The 22,092-nt window shown below is 41.3% G+C and overlaps 1 protein-coding gene across 3 annotated transcripts in view; it reads right to left on the bottom strand.

Annotated features, from left to right (window-relative positions):
- Positions 1-22,092, bottom strand: part of LOC130355529 (rho guanine nucleotide exchange factor 7) — a 172,030-nt gene that overhangs the window by 71,664 nt on the left and 78,274 nt on the right. For all 3 annotated transcript variants that reach the window (XM_056555770.1, XM_056555771.1, XM_056555772.1), the window contains exons 3-6: positions 20,941-21,025; positions 11,375-11,505; positions 9,907-10,108; positions 4,878-4,966 (exon numbers count right to left, since the gene is read on the bottom strand). In XM_056555770.1, coding sequence (XP_056411745.1) covers positions 4,878-4,966; positions 9,907-10,108; positions 11,375-11,505; positions 20,941-21,025 — 507 coding nt within the window. The remainder of the gene's footprint in view (positions 1-4,877; positions 4,967-9,906; positions 10,109-11,374; positions 11,506-20,940; positions 21,026-22,092) is intronic.

The following is a 22,092-nucleotide window of genomic DNA, read 5'->3' as shown; positions in this document are numbered from 1 at the left end:
AACATCTTTGCATGTGTTTTGGCAGTGCCCGTTTGCGCAGGGTCTGTTGGGTGCCGTGGAACATGAACTCAGAGACTCTGTACCTGGAACTGCCTATCGTACTATTCAGTGCTTTACGGTCTGTTCCCTGGGACCCATGAAGTGGAGGCCATCCAGGAGGCTGGCACCTTATGAACTGTTTTAACCCCTTAAGGACCACGGGTTTTTCCACTTTCGTTTTTTCCTCCTCACCTTTTAAAAATCATAATCCTTTCAATTTTGCACCTAAAAATCCATATGATGGCTTATTTTTTGCGACACCAATTCTACTTTGCAGTGACATCAGTCATTTTACCCAAAAATCTACGTCAAAACAGAAAAAATAATAATCATTGTGCGACGAAATTGAAGAAAAAAAACGCCATTTTGTAACTTTTGGGGGCTTCCGTTTCTACGCAGTACATTTTTCGGTAAAAATGACACCTGATCTTAATTCTATAGGTCCATACGGTTAGAATGATACCCTACTTATATAGGTTTGATTTTGTTGTACTTCTGTAAAGAATCATAACTACATGCAGAAAAATGTATATGTTTAAAATTGTCATCTTCTGACCCCTATAACTTTTTTATTTTTCCACATAAGGGGCGGTATGAGGGCTCATTTTTTGCGCCGTGATCTGACGTTTTTAGCGGTACCATTTTTGTATTGATCGGACTTTTTGATCGCTTTTAATTCATTTTTTCATGATATAAAAAGCGACCAAAAATACGTTATTTTGGACTTTGGATTTTTTTGCGCATACGCCATTGACCGTGCGGTTTAATTAATGATATATTTTTATAGTTCGGACATTTACGCACGCGGCGATAGCACATATGTTTATATTTATTTTTATTTACATGGTGGTTTTTTTTATGGGAAAAGGGGGGTGATTTGAACTTTTATTAAGGAAAGGGTTAAATCACATTTATTAACTTTTTTTTTGCAGTGTTATAGCTCCCATAGGGACCTATAAACACTGCACACACTGATTGCCAGCACTGTTCACAGCAAAGCAATAGCTTTGCAATGATCAGCGTTATCGGCGCTGCATCTCAAGCTTGGAGTAATCAATCGCCGAGGGGACACGCCGGAGGCAGGTAAGAGGACCTCCGCTCATGTCCCAGCTGATATGGACACTGCATTTTCACTGCGGTAGTCCAGATCAGCCCCGTTGAGCAGCCGGGCAGCTTTCACTTTCGGTTTAGATGCGGCGTTCAACTTTGAACGACGCGTCTAAAGGGTTAATAGCGCGCGGCACCGCGCGCTATTAGCCCTGGGTCCCGGCAGATTCATGCCGGGACCGACCCGATATGACGCGGGGTCACCGCATGACCCTGCGTTATATCGCGGGAGCCGGCCAAAGACGTAAATATACGTCCTTGGTCGTTAAGGGGTTAAGGACACTGTGTGGCTTGCCATAAACAGCCTTGTGATCAACAGGGAGAACATGTCCATCCGGGACTACTGCAGGTTCATCTGGAGCCTGCTCAGAGACTATTCCATCTTGGACGGCTCGGCAGTCGATGAAGAAGAGGAGTGAAGACCCCTCTCCTTCCCCATGTCCCCCTGAAGTTATCGCCCAGTAGTTTGGCCCAGTGATTTGCCCCTTCACTACCCCATAGCCTTCCACGCCCCATGACCCCAGCCCCGCCCCATAGCCCCACGCCCCTCCCCCGATCACAGATTGTATTGTTTTGATCATGTTGATTTGTTGTGCTTTTCTCTTTCAGGATTGAGCGGAGTGCTAGAGTAGCATGCTGTGCGATATATAGCTTACGGAACCTTTGCTGGGTATGGTACTGTCATGCTTCATGTGATTGTAATTTATTGTAGGACTTGTAATGACTGAACGATCAATAAAGCTCTTTCAATACCCAAAATAAATCCCATACAGAGTATACACTCTAAATACAAAGCCATAAACTCAAAGCTACGTTTGACAACTAGACAACTATGAAAAGCAGATAATGTTCTGACAGGTGATATTTTAATGCAATGGCTCTGGATCCTAAAAGGTTCATGTTAAAATTTGCTTAGTGAAATTAATAAACCAACTTTAGGACATCCAATAAAAAAAATAAAAAAATAAAAAAAGTTTTACACATAAGACAAGTCATGTGGTGTATACAAATATAGACATATTACATAAATTATTATATAGATTAAATGAATAACTCAAATATAATATGATCCAATTAGAATTCAATCCCACTGTTAGACATAAGTACATAACACAAGTAATAGGACCTAAATCACAAGTCACCAATACATGAGTAGTCCTAGGTTTCAAAATAAGTCATGTCTCCTGCAAAGAATCTAAGACTGAAATGGTTGTAAAGACTACAATGATGGCCATGACCCCAACGTGCAGTTTCATAGTATACACATTACAGTATATAGTATAGAAAGCCAACACACTAGTAACAGGGGAAGTGGTTTGGATATTCAAGACTACAGGGCACACGCACATTATTAGTGCTCTCCAATAAGAACTGCCCTTGCAGACAATTGGGAGATGCACTTCTGTATTCATGGACATGTCTTACACTCATTCTGAATATCATATATACTTTTGTGGTACATTGTTTGCTTGGTTTGGATATTGCATTATTGTTTCTTTGTCCCAAGGTATATAGAGGGATTTATTTAGATGTTTATTTTTTTCTGCTGTTGTGCATTTTTACATGGAATTTCTTGAGGTGCAGTCTTGTTTGTATATTGCTGTTCTTTTCCCTTTTGTAAGGCATGCTTTAATATGTGTGCTAGCACTCTGACATGACATGATAGTGCCTACCCAGTTCATTATATGCTTCTGCCACCAATTCATGCTGCCCCCACACAGGATAGCATATTTCCTGAATATAAAATACTTTAAACCACAAGAGGGCAGCGTTGTTTTATGGCTATTTGCGTCTGTAAAAAAAATTATCCAGATTAATTATTCAGTTGGAATTCTGATCCTTTTCATTTCAGCAAACCATAGCAGACTGCCAGTTAAAGGGGTACTCCGGTGAAAACCTTTTTTCTTTTAAATCAACTGGTGGCAGAAAGTTAAACATATTTGTAAATTACTTCTATTAAAAAATCTTAATCCTTCCAGTACTTATTAGCTGCTGAATGCTACAGAGGAAATTCCTTTCTTTTTGGAACACTGATGACATCACGAGCACAGTGCTCTCTGCTGACATTTCTGTCCATTTTAGCAACCATGCATAGCAGATGTATGCTAAGGGTAGCATGGTGGCTCAGTGGTTAGCACTGCTGCCTTGCAGAGCTGGGGACTTGGGTTCAAATCCACTAAGGGCAACAATAAATAAAGCATTATTATAATAACGTCAGCAGAGAGAACTGTGCTCGTGATGTCATCAGAGAGCATTCCAAAAAGAAAAGAATTTCCTCTGTAGTATTCAGCAGCTAATAAGTACAGGAAGGATTAAGATGTTTTAATAGAAGTAATTTACAAATATGTTTAACTTTCTGCCACCAGTTGATTTAAAAGAAAAAAGGTTTTCACCGGAGTACCCCTTTAAAGGAATTCAAAACAGCTCACTACCAGGGTCTCGGCTGCTTGTGCATTGATTGCTATGACCACCAACATATAAGCAGCGGGTATGTAAACTTCATACAGGAGATCGCAGGGAGTCCCAGTGGTCGGACTCCCTGTGTTTTATAACTTATCACTTACAATATAACTGTAGTTATATTGCACTACAGTTCTCCTTTAAAGGGGTACTCCGGTGGAAAACTTTTTTTCTTCTTTTTTATCAACTGGTGCCAGAAAGTTAAACAGATTTGTAAATCACTTCTATTAAAAAAAACGTAATCCTTCCAGTACTTTTTAGGGTCTGTATACTAAAGAGAAATCCAATAAAGAAATGCATTTCCTCTGATGTCATGACCACAGTGCTCTCTGCTGACCTCCGCTGTCCATTTTAGGAACTGTCCAGAGCAGCATTTGTTTGCTATGGGGATTTTCTCCTGCTCTGGACAGTTCCTAAAATGGACAGCAGAGAGCACTGTGGTCATGACGTCAGAGGAAATGCATTTCTTTTTTGGATTTCTCTTTAGTATACAGACCCTAAAAAGTACTGGAAGGATTAAGATTTTTTAATAGAAGTGATTTACAAATCTGTTTAACTCTCTGGCACCAGTTGATTTAAAAAAAAAAAAAAAAAAAAGTTTTCCACGAGAGTACCTCTTTAAGGCAGATTATATTAGCTCATTATAATTCGAAAAAACAGAGAATCCATTTATTTATTTTTTGCATAAATAAAATATTCTTATACAAATATAAGATAATCTTGAACAGTTTCAATGACATCACCAATGTGCTTATTCAGATCTGTATCTAAGCTTCCATTCTGTCTTGTTCACTCAACTGACTATTGTGCACTGCATAGAGCAGTTTCCCAACCAGGGTGCCTCTTGGTGTTGCAAAACTACAACTCCCAGCATGCCTGGACAGCCAAAGGCTGTCCAGGCATGCTGGGAGTTGTAGTTTTGCAACATCTGGAGGCACCCTGGTTGGGAAACACTGGCATATAGAGAGTGTACGGCATCATGCTGTACCTACGGCCTCAATGCTATCTCCTCTCCATACTGTCTGCAGACTAAACAGAATAGAAGCTTAAATACAGATCTTGGGTTATGCAAATGAAATTGTTCAAGATGGACTTATATGTGCTGTAATGAATCAGATGTATAAAAAGAACGTTATACTAAATAAAAAATTTCGAAAATGGCACACTGGTGGGGTCAAAAATGCTAAAAACGCTCTTGCTCTACCTGTAAAAGTTGTGAAATGAAAAAAAGACATTTCTTGGAAACCATCCGTTCAGTAGAGTATACTCACCACATTGTAGTAGCTTTTGTTGATTGCAGAAGTCTCAAACCCCTTTGGAGGGCTTTTCAGTGATGTAGACTTGGGAGATACTGGTTTTTCTAAGGAAAGGGAAAAAAATAAAAAATAACCCTGAAAATCTAAAGTTGGCTCACCTTAAAAATGTAATGGATAGTCAGAGCAGTGAGTGTCCAATATTTTCCAATAAGGTTTCTTCTATACAGATGGCAATTGATAAATGTATGTCACCCCTTACAAATCGTATAATAAGGAGTTATGAGTGGCCTATGGATCAAGATATGCAGCTAGTGATGTATATTATTACTCCATTACCATAAGTCTATAATCTAATGCCATAACCTCAATACAGATATACACTGCTCAAAAAAAAATAAAGGGAACACTTAAACAACACAATGTAACTCCAAATCTATTACACTTCTGTGAAATCACACTGTCCACTCAGGAATCAACACTGATTGACAATCAATTTCACATGCTGTTGTGCAAATGGAACAGACAACAGGTGGAACTTATAGGCAATTAGCAAGACACCCCCAATAAAGAAGTGGTTCTGCAGGTTTAGCACAGACCAGTTCTCAGTCCCTATGCTTCCTGGCTGATATTTTTGTCACTTTTGAATGCTAGCAGTGCTTTCACTCTAGTGGTAGCATGAGACGGAGTCTACAACCCACACAAGTAGCTCAGGTAGTGCAGCTCATTCAGGATGGCACATTAATGCGCGCTGTGGCAAGAAGGTTTGCTGTGATTGTCAGCGTAGTGTCCAGAGCATGGATGCGCTACCAGGAGACAGGCCAGTACATCAGGAGATGGGGAGGAGGCAGTAGGAGGGCAACAACCCAGCAGCAGGACCGCTACCTCTGCCTTGGTGCAAGGAGGAGTAGGAGGAGCACTGCCAGAGCCCTGCAAAATTACCTCCAGCAGGCCACAAATGTGCATGTGTCCACTCAAACAGTCAGAAACAGACTCCATGTGGGTGGTATGAGGGTCCGACGTCCACAGGTGGGGGTTGTGCTTACATTTGGCAGGATGTTTGCAGGACGTTTGGCATTTGCCAGAGAACACCAAGTTTGGCAAATTCGCCACTGGCGCCCTGTGCTCTTCCCAGATGTAAGCAGGTTCACACTGAGCACATGTGACAGACGCGGTGGAGAACGTTCTGCTGCCTGCAACATCATCCAGCATGACTGGTTTGGCGGTGGGTCAGTACTGGTGTGAGGTAGCATTTCTTTGGGGGGCCACACAGCCCTCCATGTGCTTGTCAGAGGTAGTCTGACTGCCATGAGGTACAGAGATGAGATCCTCAGACCCCTTGTGAGACCATATGCTGATGCGGTTAGCCCTGGGTTCCTTCTAATGCAAGACAATGCAAGACCTCATGTGGCTGGAGTGTGTCAGAAGTTCCTGCAAGAGGCAGGCATTAATGCTATGGACTGGCCTGCCAGTTCCCCAGACCTGAATCCGATTGAGCACATCTGGGAGATCAGGTCTCACTCCATCCACCAATGCCACGTTGCACCAGAGTGTACAGGAGTTGGCGGATGCTTTAGTCCATGTCTGTGAGGACATTCCTTAGGAGACCATCCGCCACCTCATCAGGAGCATGCCCAGGCATTGTAGGGAGGTCATACGGGCACGTGGAGGCCACACACACTACTGAGCCTCATTTTGACTTGTTTTAAGGACATTACATCAAAGTTGGATCAGCCTGTAGTGTGGTTTTCCACTTTGATTTTTAATGTGACAGTGTATGTTAAGTCACTTTACAGCCTTTGGATCAGGATTGCCCATACAAGCACACTGCACACAGCTCAGTAAAATACAAAAAGGAAGTTTCAATATAGTTCAGTAACCATATGTTATGTTAGCCGAAATATCCTTTCAGTTACCAACTAAAATTAATATAGCCCCTTCACAAATATTCATCTTCTCCTTTCCAGACGTCATCCTTACGTGCTGTGTCCTCGGAGAAGCAGCATATGCGGTCTCGCAGTCTTGGGTTGTACATGATGACAAGGACACAGCACGTATGGGTGATGTGCTGGGGAAAAGAAGATAAATAATCTGTACTACAGGGACCAACCAGGTGGAAAGAACAGTGCACCAAGGGGCAGGGGAATGCCCCACAGCTCCAAGTTCATTTGCATATTGAGATTTTTTATGTATCCCTATCTCCAGAATGGCGAGCACCAGATTTTTAAATATTTGGGTGATGCTGCTCACAGATTTCCTTTAAGATACACTTCAACTATGTGACATCTAAAAGGGCTAACCTGACTACTGTCCAAATCTACAAAATTAGGAAAAGCAAGGGCAAGACTTATTTCACACTGCGTCTTGCAAGGTCTGTTGTAAATATACATGGGGGACTTCTTGATGTATACTGTCCATGTGGCTAATGCCACATAGTGGGAACCATCATACATAGGGTTTCATATTGTACAGTACATTTTAACTGGGTCAATTCAATTTATTCCATCCAGCAAACCCAAATGGAGGCAAATCTTACACTCTTTTGACCCCATTAGATAGTGGGATTCTATGGGCAAGTTTTACATATATGCTAGGAGCTCTCCTGGTGCTCATGTTAAACATTTATTACTGTAGAAAGGTGAAATCATCCTTGGGCAGGTAAAATTTCAACATGCCCCATCCTTTGTTACCCTGAGAAATAAGGGCAGACAGATTCAGCTATTTGAGCAATGCTCTGGCATTCAGAATCACCAGTAACCAATAGCTTTCATGTAAAATATTCCATTTGACTACACATACTGTTCTAAAAAAGGTGCTGCTGGCACCCAACTTCTAGTTACTTTCCCTATCAACACCAAAATTTCAGTCTGGTTACTATTAAAATACATACAGGAAAATTTCAACAAGTGAATGTGGATGGAATTTTAGCATATAAAAGCATAAAATAATGAAAGTATGCAGTACTTTCAGGTGTGCAAAGAAATTGAGCAATGGCCTAATTCCCTCTTATAGACATACCCTCTTCCTTCTCCCCCTTGCCCTCTTCTCGGTCCGATGTCTCTTTCCCGCTATGTGTGGACTTATTGCTTTGGGCTTCTCTCTTCCTCCTTCACGATCATTCCTTTATCACCCGGACTTCCCCCCCCCCCTGGAGTGACCTCCACTATGGTTAGAGAGTGGGGCTCCTGTGATCTTTTCTGTTGGGCTGATGTGGTGGATCCTCTAACCAGATCCCTCCTGCCTTTTGATCAATTAGTCTCCCGCTGGAGCCTCCCTTCCTCTAAGCTGACCCGCTATACGCAGCTTCGTCATTACCTGTCCTCGACTCAGAAATCTCTGACTGTATCTCTGCCCACGGGCTTCGAGAGGATGTGTAGGAGCGGGCCGCAGACGAGGGGCCTCCTTTCCAGTATATATTCCCTCTTAATTTCCCCTCTGGATGGTGCAGCCCCGGCCCTGCGCTACATGGAGCGCTGGGAGTCGGCTCTCGGTACTACTACTACTATTCCTCAGTGGAGGGTAATCTGGGAAAGGGCTTCTAGGGCCTCCATTTGTACTGCCTATAAAGAAACTCAATTTAAGATGTTGATGGGGTGGTATCACACTCCGGTCCTTCTGAACAAACTGAATTCCGATGTCCCTCCCCAGTGCTGGAGGTGTGGGGTGGGCCTGGGCGACACTTTCCATATTTTCTGGTCCTGTCCACTCATAGCACCATTTTGGGTTGGGGTTCAGAGGCTGGTTTTGGGGGTATTGGGGGTGACGGTTCTGTTGGACCCCTTGATTTTCCTTTTACACTTCTCCACTACACTTTTGACTAAAAAAAACATTCAAACTGTTCTTACATATTGTCCTGGCTGCCAAGACACTGATTGCAAAGAGGATGATCTCTTGGCTAGGATCCGAGAGATTCGCTCTCTTGGATCGCTCACGGCCTCCTTAAACAATACTATTCCATTGTTTCTTTCTGTCTGGGACCTGTGGGATAGATTCACTGATAGGCAACCTCCTTAATCGCTAACCTCTCTCCTGGGTTTGTTCTCTCTCTCTCTCTCTCTCTGTTGTTCTTTGATAGTATTGGATTGGCTGGATTTGTTACTGACTTAGCGTTATTGGTGTTCTCTGTACACATTTTGTTCCACCTTGATGCTCATATTTTATGCTATGCCTTATGCTGTGTTTTATGCCATGGGGACTTGTTCTCCCTTGACTTTGTCTATGTATGTTCTTTATTTCGAAAAATTTATAAAAATTACAGTTTAAAAAAAAGAAATTAAGCAATGGCAACAAAGTCTGCCGTAAGTTTTTATGCCCTGACCTGGAAGCCTCAGCACTAGCCAGATTTATTGGCCCCATATATTTAAAATCGACATAATTAAAGAAAGCAAAAAAGATTATTTCAACACCTTGCAGCCAAAAATCCTGAACAGTAATGTCAAGGCAGCTACAAGTATTCTCATTTGGCAATAACAATGCTATTGGTTTCACCTATACCCCAGGTTATGCAAAATGTAAAGTAGCAATAAAAAGGTACTAACACCTATATGAAAATGACAAATCTAAATAATATTCTCATATATCAGTTATTTTCATATTTAGTTAAGATCTTGAGCACCAGTACCTTTGGTTATTTCTTTGCAATGCTGTTTATACCATATGTGCATCTGTCAAGCAGGCATCTAAACATCCCAACGCAGTCCAGAGTCTTAACCGTTGTATCACAAACTGTGCGATAGTACAGACAATGCAATTAAAATAAAAAAACAAAGGGTTGGCGGCATATGCTAGAAGTGCATAGTGCCTTTTCCACCAAAGTTGTGTCTTTACTTTAGTATTGATTTTTCCGCGTCCACAAACTAATTGTAACATGTATGTGACCCATTTTATTAAAAAGTTCAGGCAGTACCATTCTAGCTAAGGTGCAGATTAGACACCATTGCCTAACAGCAGAAGTGTTCCAACATACAGCATAACAAAACTAAAGTATAATCCAAACTAAATGATCAGGAAGCGCTCATACGAAATTAGAAATACACAAGATACACACCAGAAGACTTGATTTCTCGGACATAGTTGCTTGGGAACCATCCAGTCTTGCCACTGTGTGATCCCTCCCACCAGCCGCCTTCTTCCAGCCGTGTAACATGGATTATATCACCCTTACAGAAAGACAGTTCATCTTCATTGGTTTGTTGAAAGTTAAACTTAGCCCTCACCACAATGTGATGGTTGCTGTTATCGGTCATGTCCTACAATAGAAGTAAAAAGCCGTCCATTAAAACATGTTCATTAAAGGCAATGACTACTTCTTTATCATTGGAATACTGATATAGCAATGCAATTAAGAGATTTCAGCTCTGAAGGTAGAATAATTGTTACTGCTGCTCAGGACTGTATATCTGGATCTGTATTGCAATGTATTGTTACTAAAAAAAATGAGGGAACTTTTTAGGTAGATGACGTTTTATTTTAGAAATCGGCAAAGTAAACAGAGACTATCATTTTAGGCAGGGAAAAAAAAAACTTGGCAAAACCAGGTGACCTCATCATTAGTCAACAGGGTCTTATAGGCACCAGTAGTGCAAGCTGTGTGCCAGATACAGGAGATTTTTCTAGCTTCCATTATAAACAAATTCCAAAAGGAAAATGTGAGCAACACCTTGAAAACTGGGGTGTAAAGGAGAATACACAACTTACAGAGTTTATCTTACAACGTCTATGGAGGAGACTGCTTTTACAGACTTCAAGACGAAGAGTGCCGGAACACGTGTCGAGGTGGGGGTGGGTGCATTAACCAAGTTTCAGCTTGTCCCTATCAGGTAATTGAGATCTTTATTTACTTCCCCTTTTGCTTACCCATGCATATGGTTATTATAGATGCGATTTGTTTAGAGGGACTACAGTTGTGCTCTGGCTAAGTGTTGCCCTCCACCTTTTCTGGTGTTTGGGGTATTTAAGAGTAGGGGTTTTTAAGTGGGTGGGTGTCCTGTATAAAAGACTTGGATTCAATAAAGCATTTTGTATTTACACAAGTGTCAGTTTTTTTTTGTAGGTTTTGTTGTGCTCTTACGGTAATCTAAATCTTAAATTGCCATTGAAACTTCTGCTCACTTCATTTGAAGCTACCCCAGTAAGAGCTGCATATATTTAATGTACGGTGCAGACCTTCTCCTAACATCTGCTGCACGCTATAAGGTGATGATTCTAAGAGTTAATGAACCTGGAATCTGATGACACAAACGTATTTGATATTAATTCCCTGTGCCCAATCTCTTAAAATAATGTGCTCACTGCCAAGATACACACAGCCAAGGAAAATGTTTTATTATTTACTGGAAGATGTAAAGCCTAGAAAATTAAGTAGCAATTTCATAGGGATATAGCATAAATTATAGCTGAGGTTATACAAGGTTAGAGTTATTACTTGTGCACGAGTATGCAGCGTGCCCAAAGCCTAGGAATTTAGAAGTCATGCAAAATAGAGAAGTAGGATGGGATACAACAACATTACTCACCAGGCTTCGATATTGACCCTGCAGTAATTTTGAGGAGCGGCTGAGTACAGACTGGGACCCAAGGGAATCAAAGGACTTTATTCGATGTGAAGATGGACGAACACACACAGAGTCACTTCCCAAGCCAATATCTACAGATAGAACAAATGGATAGTCACATTCAGAAAAAAAAAAGCCAGTTACATGTCTAATATATGAGCAGAATTCAGATTTTTCTGCCCATTAAGGGGGTTAACCATAAATGGAAATAACAGCAGCTGATTTGCTTTTAACCAGACTGTTTCACACCTAAATGACCAACATAGAGATTTTGCGCACGTGGTGGTTTAAAGGGGTACTCTGGGGAAAAACATTAATTTTTTTTTAATCAACTGGTGCCAGAAAGTTAAACAGATTTGTAAATTACTTCTATTAAAAAAAATCTTAATCCTTCCTGTACTTATTAGCTGCTGAATACTACAGTGGAAATTCTTTTCTTTTTGAAACACAGAGCTGTTTGCTGACATCTCTGTCCATTTTAGGAACTGTCCAGAACAGCATATGTTTGCTATGGGGATTTCCTTTTACTCTGGACAGTTCCTAAAATGGACAGAAATTTATTTTTGATTGCCTAGGGCTACCAAAAGGGCTACCATTTTTTGAGGCTTTTATTTTAAATGACATATCTGGCTGGTTTTAATTTGACTGACTTTGGGGAAGATTTATCAAGATCTGTGCTGAGGAAAAGTTGACCATTGCCCATAAACCAATGCAACCAATCAGATTACAAAAATAAAAGAAACAATCTGGTTGGTTACTACAGACAACAACTGGTAAATCTTTCCTCTGTACAAGTTTTGATGAATCTCCCCCTTTATGTTTTATTAGAGGTGTCATTTAAAGGGGTACTCCGGTGGAAAAACATTTTTTTTTAGATCAACTGGTGCTAGAAAGTGAAAGATTTGTTAATGACTTCTATTTAAAAATCTTAATCCTTCCAGTACTTATCAGCTGCTGTATACAAGAGAGGAAGTTTTCTTTTTTAATTTCTTTTCTGTCTGACACAGTGCTCTCTGCTGACACCTCTGTCCATGTCAGGAACTGTCCAGAGTAGGAGCAAATCCCCATAGCAAACCTCTCCTGCTCTGGACAGTTCCTGACATGGACAGAGGTGTCAGCAGAGAGCACTGTGGTCAGACCGAAAAGAAATTCAAAAAGAAAAGAACTTCCTCTGTAGTATACAGCAGCTGATAAGTCCCGGAAGGATTAAGATTTTTAAATAGAAGTAATTTACAAATCTGTTTCACTTTCTGGCACCAGTTGATTTAAAAAAAAAATAAATAAATAAATAAAAAATAGTTTTACACCGGAGCACCCCTTTAAAAGTGTAACTGTCATTAAGAAAAAACTTTTGAACACATTACAGAAAAATGTAAAAATCTTGTATTGGTCAGCGTCTTGATCGAGATCACAAGAACCAGCGAGGAGAAGATCCACTCCCTGGCTTACAGAAATCTCCTCTTCTCTGGGTGGTCCTATAGTTTACAGTGGGAGAGCAGAATGGAGATCACTGCGGGCTAGGTAGGGGGGCGCGCTACTGCAGGCTTCTCTTTGCGCATTCTACAGATCAGTGGAGGTCTCAGCACCCAGACACCCACCAATCAAAACTTTTGACATGTCTTTGTGACATTACACTGCATACCAGAACACACAACACCAATAGTGTAACAATCTTACATCTTCTTGAAGTCAAAGAAATATTGTAAGAACATAAAAAAATAAGGAGCAGGTAAAATAAAAATTTGCATTGTTAAAAGCATTCAAATATATTTTCAGCCCTAGTATGAAATACAAATAAATAAGCAGCAAAGTCTTTAGTCATAAATAGCGTGCTAACAATCAATATGGGTATATGTCACAAATGACCAGCGGAAATAATGCTACCATACACACATAGAGGGAGAAATAATTCAGTATGGATGGTAGGGGCAACTGCTTTACAGGAGTCAAAAAAGGAGGATAATGCTAACAAGACTAACAAAATGATGGATGTGTGCAGACATATATGTACACAGTGGGGGAGATTTATCAAAAACTGTGCAGAGGAAGAGTGGGGCAGTTGCCCATAGCAACCAATCAGATAGCTTCTTTCATTTCTAAAGAGACCTGTGAAAAATTAAAGAAGCAATCTGATTGGTTGCTATGGGCAACAGCACCACTCTGCCTCTATACAGGTTTTGATAAATCTCCCCCAGTGAGTGAGTAGTAATGGCAGATGTCCTGCGTCCCATGCTTCTTTGGTAAGGGTTCATTTCCCTTAATATCACCCAGGTTTTCTACTTTATTTCCATTATTTGATTGGACAGTGTTTTAATAGGTGACAAACATCCCCCTGAGAAAGCAGGACGTAGGGGGCTGTGGGTTTGTAGGTAACGGCAGTGCGGAGAGCAGTTTGCTTTCTGATTAGTGTGGTTTATGCTTTTTGGATACAGACTCTTGTAGCCTGCATTGTGAACATTATCCTCCTATTCGACTCACTTAACACCCATACCTAATTATTTCTGTGTGTGTCTGGTAGCATTATATATATATATATGTGTATGTATATATATATATATATATATATATATATATATATATATATATATACACACACACACATACACACACACACACACACACACAGTGATCCCTCAATTTACAATGGCCTCAACATACAATAGTTTCAACATACAGAGGTCTTTTCTGGACCATTATAACTTGAAACCAGACTCAACATACAATGCTACAGACAGTCCAGATCTGTGAAACGTGTCACAACTGGAGGAACTGACCAATCAGAATTGGCACTTTACTGGTAAATCACCTGTATTACTGAAGTGCATGCACTGACTGGTAGTGCCCCCTACAGTACAGGGAGGAACTACAAGTTCTGTACTTCTACTTACCTCTGCCAGGGTTAGCTGCTCCTTTGGACACCAAGTAAGGGTGGCTCCATTTGGGACACTGTGTGTACTGTACAGGACCCTGAAAAAGCTCCTGTCCTCTACATAAACCATTGTTTCCCAACCAGGGTGCCTCCAGCTGTTGCAAAACTACAACTCCCAGCATGCCCGGACAGCCAACGGCTGTCCGGGCATGCTGGGAGTTGTAGTTTTGTAACAGCTGGAGTTCCCTGGTTGGGAAACACTGACATAGACAGTGATTTACAGCTCCCAGCAGATCTTTCTTACTTTTATATGTAAGGATTTGCTTTATCTATATTAGTTATGTAATTATTTTTCTTTAATCCTCACCATTTCCTATTTTTGGATGACATTTTGATGGCTTCAGAACCAATTACCAGGTTTCCATAGAGTTCTGGTCTCAACATACAATGGTCATCCTGGAACCGATTAATATTGTAACTTGAGGGACCACTGTATAGAGTATTGATTGCTAGCACACACTTTATGCAGCATATATGTATCTGTATTCTATAGCAAAAGACTTTCCTGCTTATTTATTTTTACTTCACACTAGGGATTGAGGGTATAATACCTATATACTAAGCTCTCTACAGGTCGATTCAGGTAATTTAGTAGTTCCTAATTTCCCCCATAAAATACAATTTAGATTTTAGTTATTAGCCCTAGTCCAAGCACTCTCAGAGACACACCTTGTGACACAATCAATATTATAGGGGCTTGAATGTAATATTTATATATATATATATATATATATATATATATATATATATATATATAAATAAAAAAATATATAAAAATAAAGGGAACATTTAAACAACACAATGTAACTCCAAGTCAATCCCACTTCTGTGAAATCACACTGTCCACTCGGGAAGCAACACTGATTGACAATCAATTTCACATGCTGATGTGCAAATGGAACAGACAACACGTGGAAATTATAGGAAATTAGCAAGACACCCCCAATAAAGGAGTGGTTCTTCAGGTGGTGACCACAGACCACTTCTCAGTTGCCAAGCTTCCTGGCTGATGTTTTGGTCACTTCTGAATGCTGGCGGTGCTTTCACTCTAGTGGTAGCATGAGACGGAGTCTACAACCCACACAAGTGACTCAGGTAGTGCAGCTCATCCAGGATGGCACATCAATGCGAGCTGTGGCAAAAAGGTCTGCTGTGTCTGTCAGCGTAGTGTCCATAGCATGGAGGCACTACCAGGAAAAGTGAAGGAGGCCGTAGGAGGGCAACAACCCAGCAGCAGGACCGCTACCTCCGCCTTTGTGCATGGAGGAGCAGGAGGAACACTGCCAGAGCCCTGCAAAATGACCTCCAGCAGGCCACAAATGTGCATGTGTCCACTTAAACAGTCAGAAACAGACTCCATGAGGGTGGTATGAGGGCCTGACATCCACAGGTGGGGGTTGTGCTTACAGCCCAACACCGTGCAGGACATTTGGCATTTGCCAGAGAACACCAAGATTGGGAAATTCACCACCCTGTGCTCTTCACAGATGAAAGCAGGTTCACACTGAGAACATGTGACAGATGTGACAGAGTCTGGAGATGCTGTGGAGAAGGTTCTTCTGCCTGCAACATCCTCCAACATGACCAGTTCGGTGGTGGGTCAGTAATTGTGTGGGGTGGCATTTCTTTGGGAGGCCGCACAGCCCTCCATGTGCTTGCCAGAGGTAGCCTGACTGCCATTAGGTACCCAGATGAGATCCTCAGACCCCTTGTGACACCATATACTGGTGCAGTTGGCCCTGGGTTCCTCCTAATTTAAGACAATGCTAGACCTCATGTGGCTGGAGTGTTTCAGCAGTTCCTCCAAGAGGAAGGCATTGATACTATGGACTGGTCTGCCCGTTCCCCAGACCTGAATCCGATTGAGCACATCTGGGACATCATGTCTCACTCCATCCACCAACGTCACATTGCCCCACAGACTGTCCAAGAGTTGGTGGATGCTTTAGTCCAGGTCTGGGAAGACATCCCTCAGGAGACCATCCGCCATCTCATCAGGAGCATGTCCAGGCATTGTAGGGAGGTCATACGGGCACGTGGAGGCCACACACACTACTGAGCCTCATTTTAACTTGTTTTAAGGACATCAAAGTTGGATCAGCCTGTAGTGTGGTTTTCCACTTTGATTTTGAGTGACTCCATATCCAGACCTCCATGGGTTGATACATTTGATTTCCATTGATAATTTTTGTGTGATTTTGTTGTCAGCACATTCAACTGTGTAAAGACGAAACTATTTAATACAATTAGTTCATTCATGCAGATCTAGGATGTTTTATCTTAGTGTTCCCTTTATTTTTTTGAGATATATATATATATATATATATATATATATATATATATATATTCCCACTTTAAAAAAAATTTGCCTTCATTGGCAAAGTCTTGTGACGTGATAGTGCTTCCTTTCCATTAAAAGAGATAGACCAGCAGCAGGGCCAAGAATGGAAGATCTGCAATCATTTCAGAAAATATTTCTTACACTGCACAGCAAGCAAGGATTTTAAAACTTTGAGGAGCTGAAATGCAAAGTATATTTTAAAAGCTGCAGACCTTTTCAGAAACCAAGAAAAAGGACATTATAAAGGTTGTGGCGAACAAGGGCATATCTTTAAAACCTGTAGAAGCCAAGATTCATAATTTCCTCTCTTTATCTCTCTGTTACACATGGCAGTAGAGCCCTGAAGTGGAACCTTCCTGCAGGATCCTATGCAAAACTTGCAGGCGGTAAGAAGGGTCGTTTACCGCAGACCCAGCCTCTATAATTTAGGTCCCACACTTCCATCCCGAGTCCAAGATGAGCTCAACCGGCATCTTACTTGGTGCAATGTGCATGCCCAGCCTCCTGTTCTGCTGTCTCCTAGCCCCCGCTGACAGTAGGTGGTACACTACGCGTTGTAGTATGTTGTGAGCGTAGTATGTAAAGCGGCTGTTCCGGAGCCTGTCCAGATGGACCTGCTGCCACCTCATTAGCTGGTATACACATACATGGGTCGCAGGTGACTGCAGCTTGCCCGCTCTATAACCGACCTTGCTGATAATTATGAATGGCTTCACACATACTTTTATTCATTCCATAAGATCATTTCCAGTCACTTCTTATGACCATCATAGCATGTATATGCCCAGCTGCATTCCTGTACACATAGAAGTATGTGCAGAGCATTATATCATAGTGTCTGTACATTACTTTACACATGGGGGTATGAGCAGAGCATTGTACACTAGTGTCTGTACATTCCTATTTGAGGGCGAAAAGCATTGCATGCTAGTGTTTGTATGTTCCTTAGTTAGCGGGAGCAATGGGAGTGGACACCCACTGCGGGAGTGGAACAAACACCTTGAAGAAGCCGGTGGTAAGTGTAAGAAATTTATCGGAAGAGTGATTTAAAATAAAAAAAATTAAAAATAAATCAGTCCTGCGCAAGGCTCTACATGGCAACTCCATCATTTCAAACAAGGAGATAAACCAATGCAAACATTGACAGGCAATCTGGGTTATTTTATATAATCCGGGACAAGACTTCCCTAAACCAATGAAAACTGACCAGTAGTATAAAATATCAGCTGGGCACAAAGCATCTGAGCAACCTGTTTGACCATGCAGACAAAGACAAAAGCAGCATAATGTAGGATACTGATCCTTCTCTAAACATATGTTTGCCTAGATTTCAGAACTAGGTTGGTGGGTTATTTAGGGTGACCTTTAAGGAGATTATTGCGCACTTACTCTACATAAATAACTACTGCAGACCCATTTTAGGTGGCTAAGCTAACATTTAAGACTTGGCAAGGGCCATTCTTCTACCACAGCCCGCATCATAAGTAAAATGGTGTGAAATATCTGGACTGCTTGGGCTGATGTAGGCCACCTCTCTCAGGAAGATGAGAGGAACAGGATGCGAGTTTTCCACTGCTGCCCTGACTTGCATAGTCATTGTTCACTGCCTGCTGCTTAAAGAGGAAGCAGCTGGGAGACGACAAGGCAGGACGCCCACGTGTATACAATTGGGAGCAAATATAGAGCACATACACCAGAAACAAAGCTTGTACACGGTAAAAATATGAAAGCAAACCTAACAAAAACCAACACAGGCTCCAATATACGTGGTGCTGCATTAAACCAAAAGTGTAGAAAGAGGACCAGGCATTTTGTCCTTCTGCACAAGATATTGGCCCTCATTTACTATTGCAAACCTGACATGTTTTGTCGGGTTGTGCGCCAGATTCTGTCGCATTGCGGCAGAAATTCTGTCTGTGCCAGAATCTGCGCCACAAATTCTGTCTGCGCCAGAATCTGCGCCAGAATTGAAGAAAACCTGAAAAGGGGGCGTGGCTGTGTGGGAAATGGGGCGTGGTCTCCGAAAAGGGGCGTGTCCCCCAACATTTCCACAAAAACCCAACATATTTACTAAGGTTTCCACATAAAATGTGGTGGATTTCAGCTGAGGGAAAACCAGACAGATCAGAGCATGTGTAAAAAAAAAAGCAAAGTGTAGGAAAAGTGGAAACTGTAGGGAAACCTTAGTAAATACTGTGGAAAAATTGTAGGGAATTAAAACCCACAAAGAAACCTACACAACACTCTTAGTAAATAAGGGCCATTATGTGCAAGTGCATGGGCATGAAGGATGTCTCTTTTTACAGACAAGAATTTAGTGGAGAAGGTTCAAAATTCAAAATATTTTTCACATTCATGAAGATGAAAGCCCAAGATGTAACAATGATGTACAAAACTCTTATTTATAACACGTGGGGCAGTGGTCTGCAATCTGAAGACCTCCAGATGTTGCAAAACTACAACTCCCAGCATGCTAGCCAAAGGCTGCCCGGGCATGCTGGCAGTTGTAGTTTTGCCACATCTGAAGGTAAACAGTTTGGAGAACACTGATGTAGGGGGAAGAGGGGCTGAAAGCTGGCAGAAACCGAAAGGCTCACCCATATGGAGGGGGCGTAGCAGCACCCGTTTTGGGAAGGGGCTCTGCCGAGAGCAGAGGGCCCGTACAGGAGATCGCGGGGGCCCCAGCGCTCAGAGACTATGCCTTTAAAGCATGCACAAAGTTCTGGTGTATAATTTGCACTAGAGTTCTTCATGCATTTTAATATTAATTAAGAGGGTTTTCTGGGACTATAATATTGATGGATTATCCTTATCTTAGGCAATGAAGGTTCGACTGGTCAATATTAAAAAGAGTATCTGTCATGATCTTGTTAAATTTTATAATCCTCCCAGATCACTGCCCCATCATGATAAACCACCCCCTGCCTTTATTTTTATTATGTTTTAGTTTTCTACCTTGATATTGCTCAGTATTTTCTGCTCAGATTCACAGACTGGGAAGGGGCATTACCCAGCAGGTGTGACATCATCTGAAGCCATACAGGGAAGAACTTCCTCCCTCACTCTGCTACACACAGCCCAGAGCAGTTCAGTGTGTGAGATGAGCTATGATTGGCTAAGGCTGCACACACACCCTCAGCACTCCAGACTGAATTTCCTGATTTCAGACTTCTGCCAGGCCAGCAGGAGTCCAAAGTCTGTGCAAGAGATGGGGGGGGGGGGGATGTGCTCTGAACAAGTAGGGAGACACCTAGTGGCAGCCTTTTTAAACACAAATATAACATAGAAAGCTTAATTTTTTTAAACATTAGAAAGATTTTGGCCGACATTTATCATGGTCTTTAGACATTTTTTTGTGTCTAGAAAAGGCGCAAAAAAGGTGCAAGCAGGGTTTATTTGCGCCTTTTGGTTTACACATTTACACTGATTTTGAGTTGCAATCCACTGATTTGGCAAAACACATGACGTGGAAGGGTTTTATGAACTGCGCCTTTTTGCGAAATGTTGCACTGAAAAGTCTCTAAACTACACCAGCCCAGACTTAGCTTTATGGTGTATGTGAAGAGTAAACTTTCAGAAAATTTGGACCTGCACAAAATTTATGAAATGCTCTGCGACCATTTAATAAATCCTACACATTACCAGCACACATAAAAAGGTGTAGAAAAATGCTTCCCTTACACCTACAATGATAAATGCCCCCCTTTTTATTTTCCATAAGGAGTGCAATAGCAAAAATTTGTTTAAATGAGAGTGCCCATTTAAACTCCTGACACCCCAAGTTCTGCTGACTATGGGGGCCCCATCCCCTTCATTGTGCACTAGACACAGCTCTGTATATATTGTAGCAGCTCTGCTTGACATTACAGCAATCAATGGACATGTAATACCAGGCACAGCCACTAGAGCACATATAGAGCCATATTCGATAAACAATGAAGGAAAAATCGTGCTAACTGGTGATACCTTTACAGATCGGATATTGATGGCCTTTGCTAAAGCAAGTTTAATAAAAATAACCAGATCTAAAGTTGTAATCCAAAAATATATATTCTTGTCACAATGCATATATTTCTCATGTATTTTTCTTGAATGAACTTTACCAGCAATGAGAAAGAAAAATTTGAAAGCACCATCGTAGTATTCCAACAGATTTTAGCACTACAGTAACAGTCAGCACTAATAATGGTAACATTTAGGTATATGACCAGCTATAAACATGACTGCAAAGACAACGCTTTACCTGTACATACATACCTGCTGTGACTTTATTCAGAAGAACTAAGGAATTCAGCACCTTGTTGAAATTCTGCCCTTGATACAGGTCATTGGCCTCGAAGGTCTGAAAAACAAAAACACATCCAAAATGGTAATGTGCTTGTACTACAAAGAGAATGGTCCGTGTATGTAAGTCATTGGGAAACATACATTATAGAGCATGAAGAAAAAAAAACTCAATAAAAAAGGAATATAAACGTTACCAAACCTTCATTGTGGAAGATCTCATAGAAGACACTGTTCACCAAATCTTGTCCAGCAATAAAATGAATAACAGGATATTCCAGCCTTTTTCTAGGCTTCCTGTTCCATGGACGTACATCCAAAGATTAGTTAGGTGGAAACAATATGACTGGAGGATACAGCGGACCCCTGCTCTGTGGGAACTGGCCTCTTCAACTTATGGAAAAAGAAGCATGCTCCTAGGGAATCTATATATTGTGTGGCTTTTCTTCTTAAACACTGCTCTCATATCCTCTAGAATAGAATAGGAGATCTACAGAAACAGCAATTGTCACCAGGACTGAGTTGTATGAGCATTACAGGAAAACCCCACTAATAGGAAGCAAATAGAATAGGAAATCTACAGAAACAACGTATCACCAGGACTGAGTTGTATGAGCATTACAGGAAAAACCCACAAATGGGAAGCAATCAATAGATTCTACAGTCGCACCACTGTAGGAACAGTCACAGGAATGATGACCAACATGTCAGTTCTCAGAAAGGGTAAAGCTCCAGATGCCTTAAAGTGGTCTAGGATATCTGAAACGCTGCTTCTTTCTATCCAAAACAGTACAACTCCTGACACAAGTGCTATCTGGTACTGCATCTCGGCTCCACTGAAGTACATAGGACTGAACTGCAGTACTACACCCCACCTGAGGGAGGTGTCACCAACATTGTAGAGAGACACTTGTCATCATGTCATCAGACGTTCTCATCACACCACATCACATAAGGTTCTTATCCTGATCATTATAAAGAAATATAGGAAATGTATGTATCACTAAGCATTAAACTTCTTATTCCCAAAAGTCCATGAGAAGAATGTTGAGAGGTTTACACTGGTAGCCTGTATGATACATGGGGTGGTTAACTTCAATTAATGATGTCCCGATACCGTTATTG

The sequence above is a fragment of the Hyla sarda genome, chromosome 2, assembly GCF_029499605.1.
Source record: "Hyla sarda isolate aHylSar1 chromosome 2, aHylSar1.hap1, whole genome shotgun sequence".
Taxonomy (NCBI): Eukaryota; Metazoa; Chordata; class Amphibia; order Anura; family Hylidae; genus Hyla; species Hyla sarda.
Note: the sequence above shows the minus strand (reverse complement) of the source record. Positions and strands in the feature narration are given on the sequence as shown.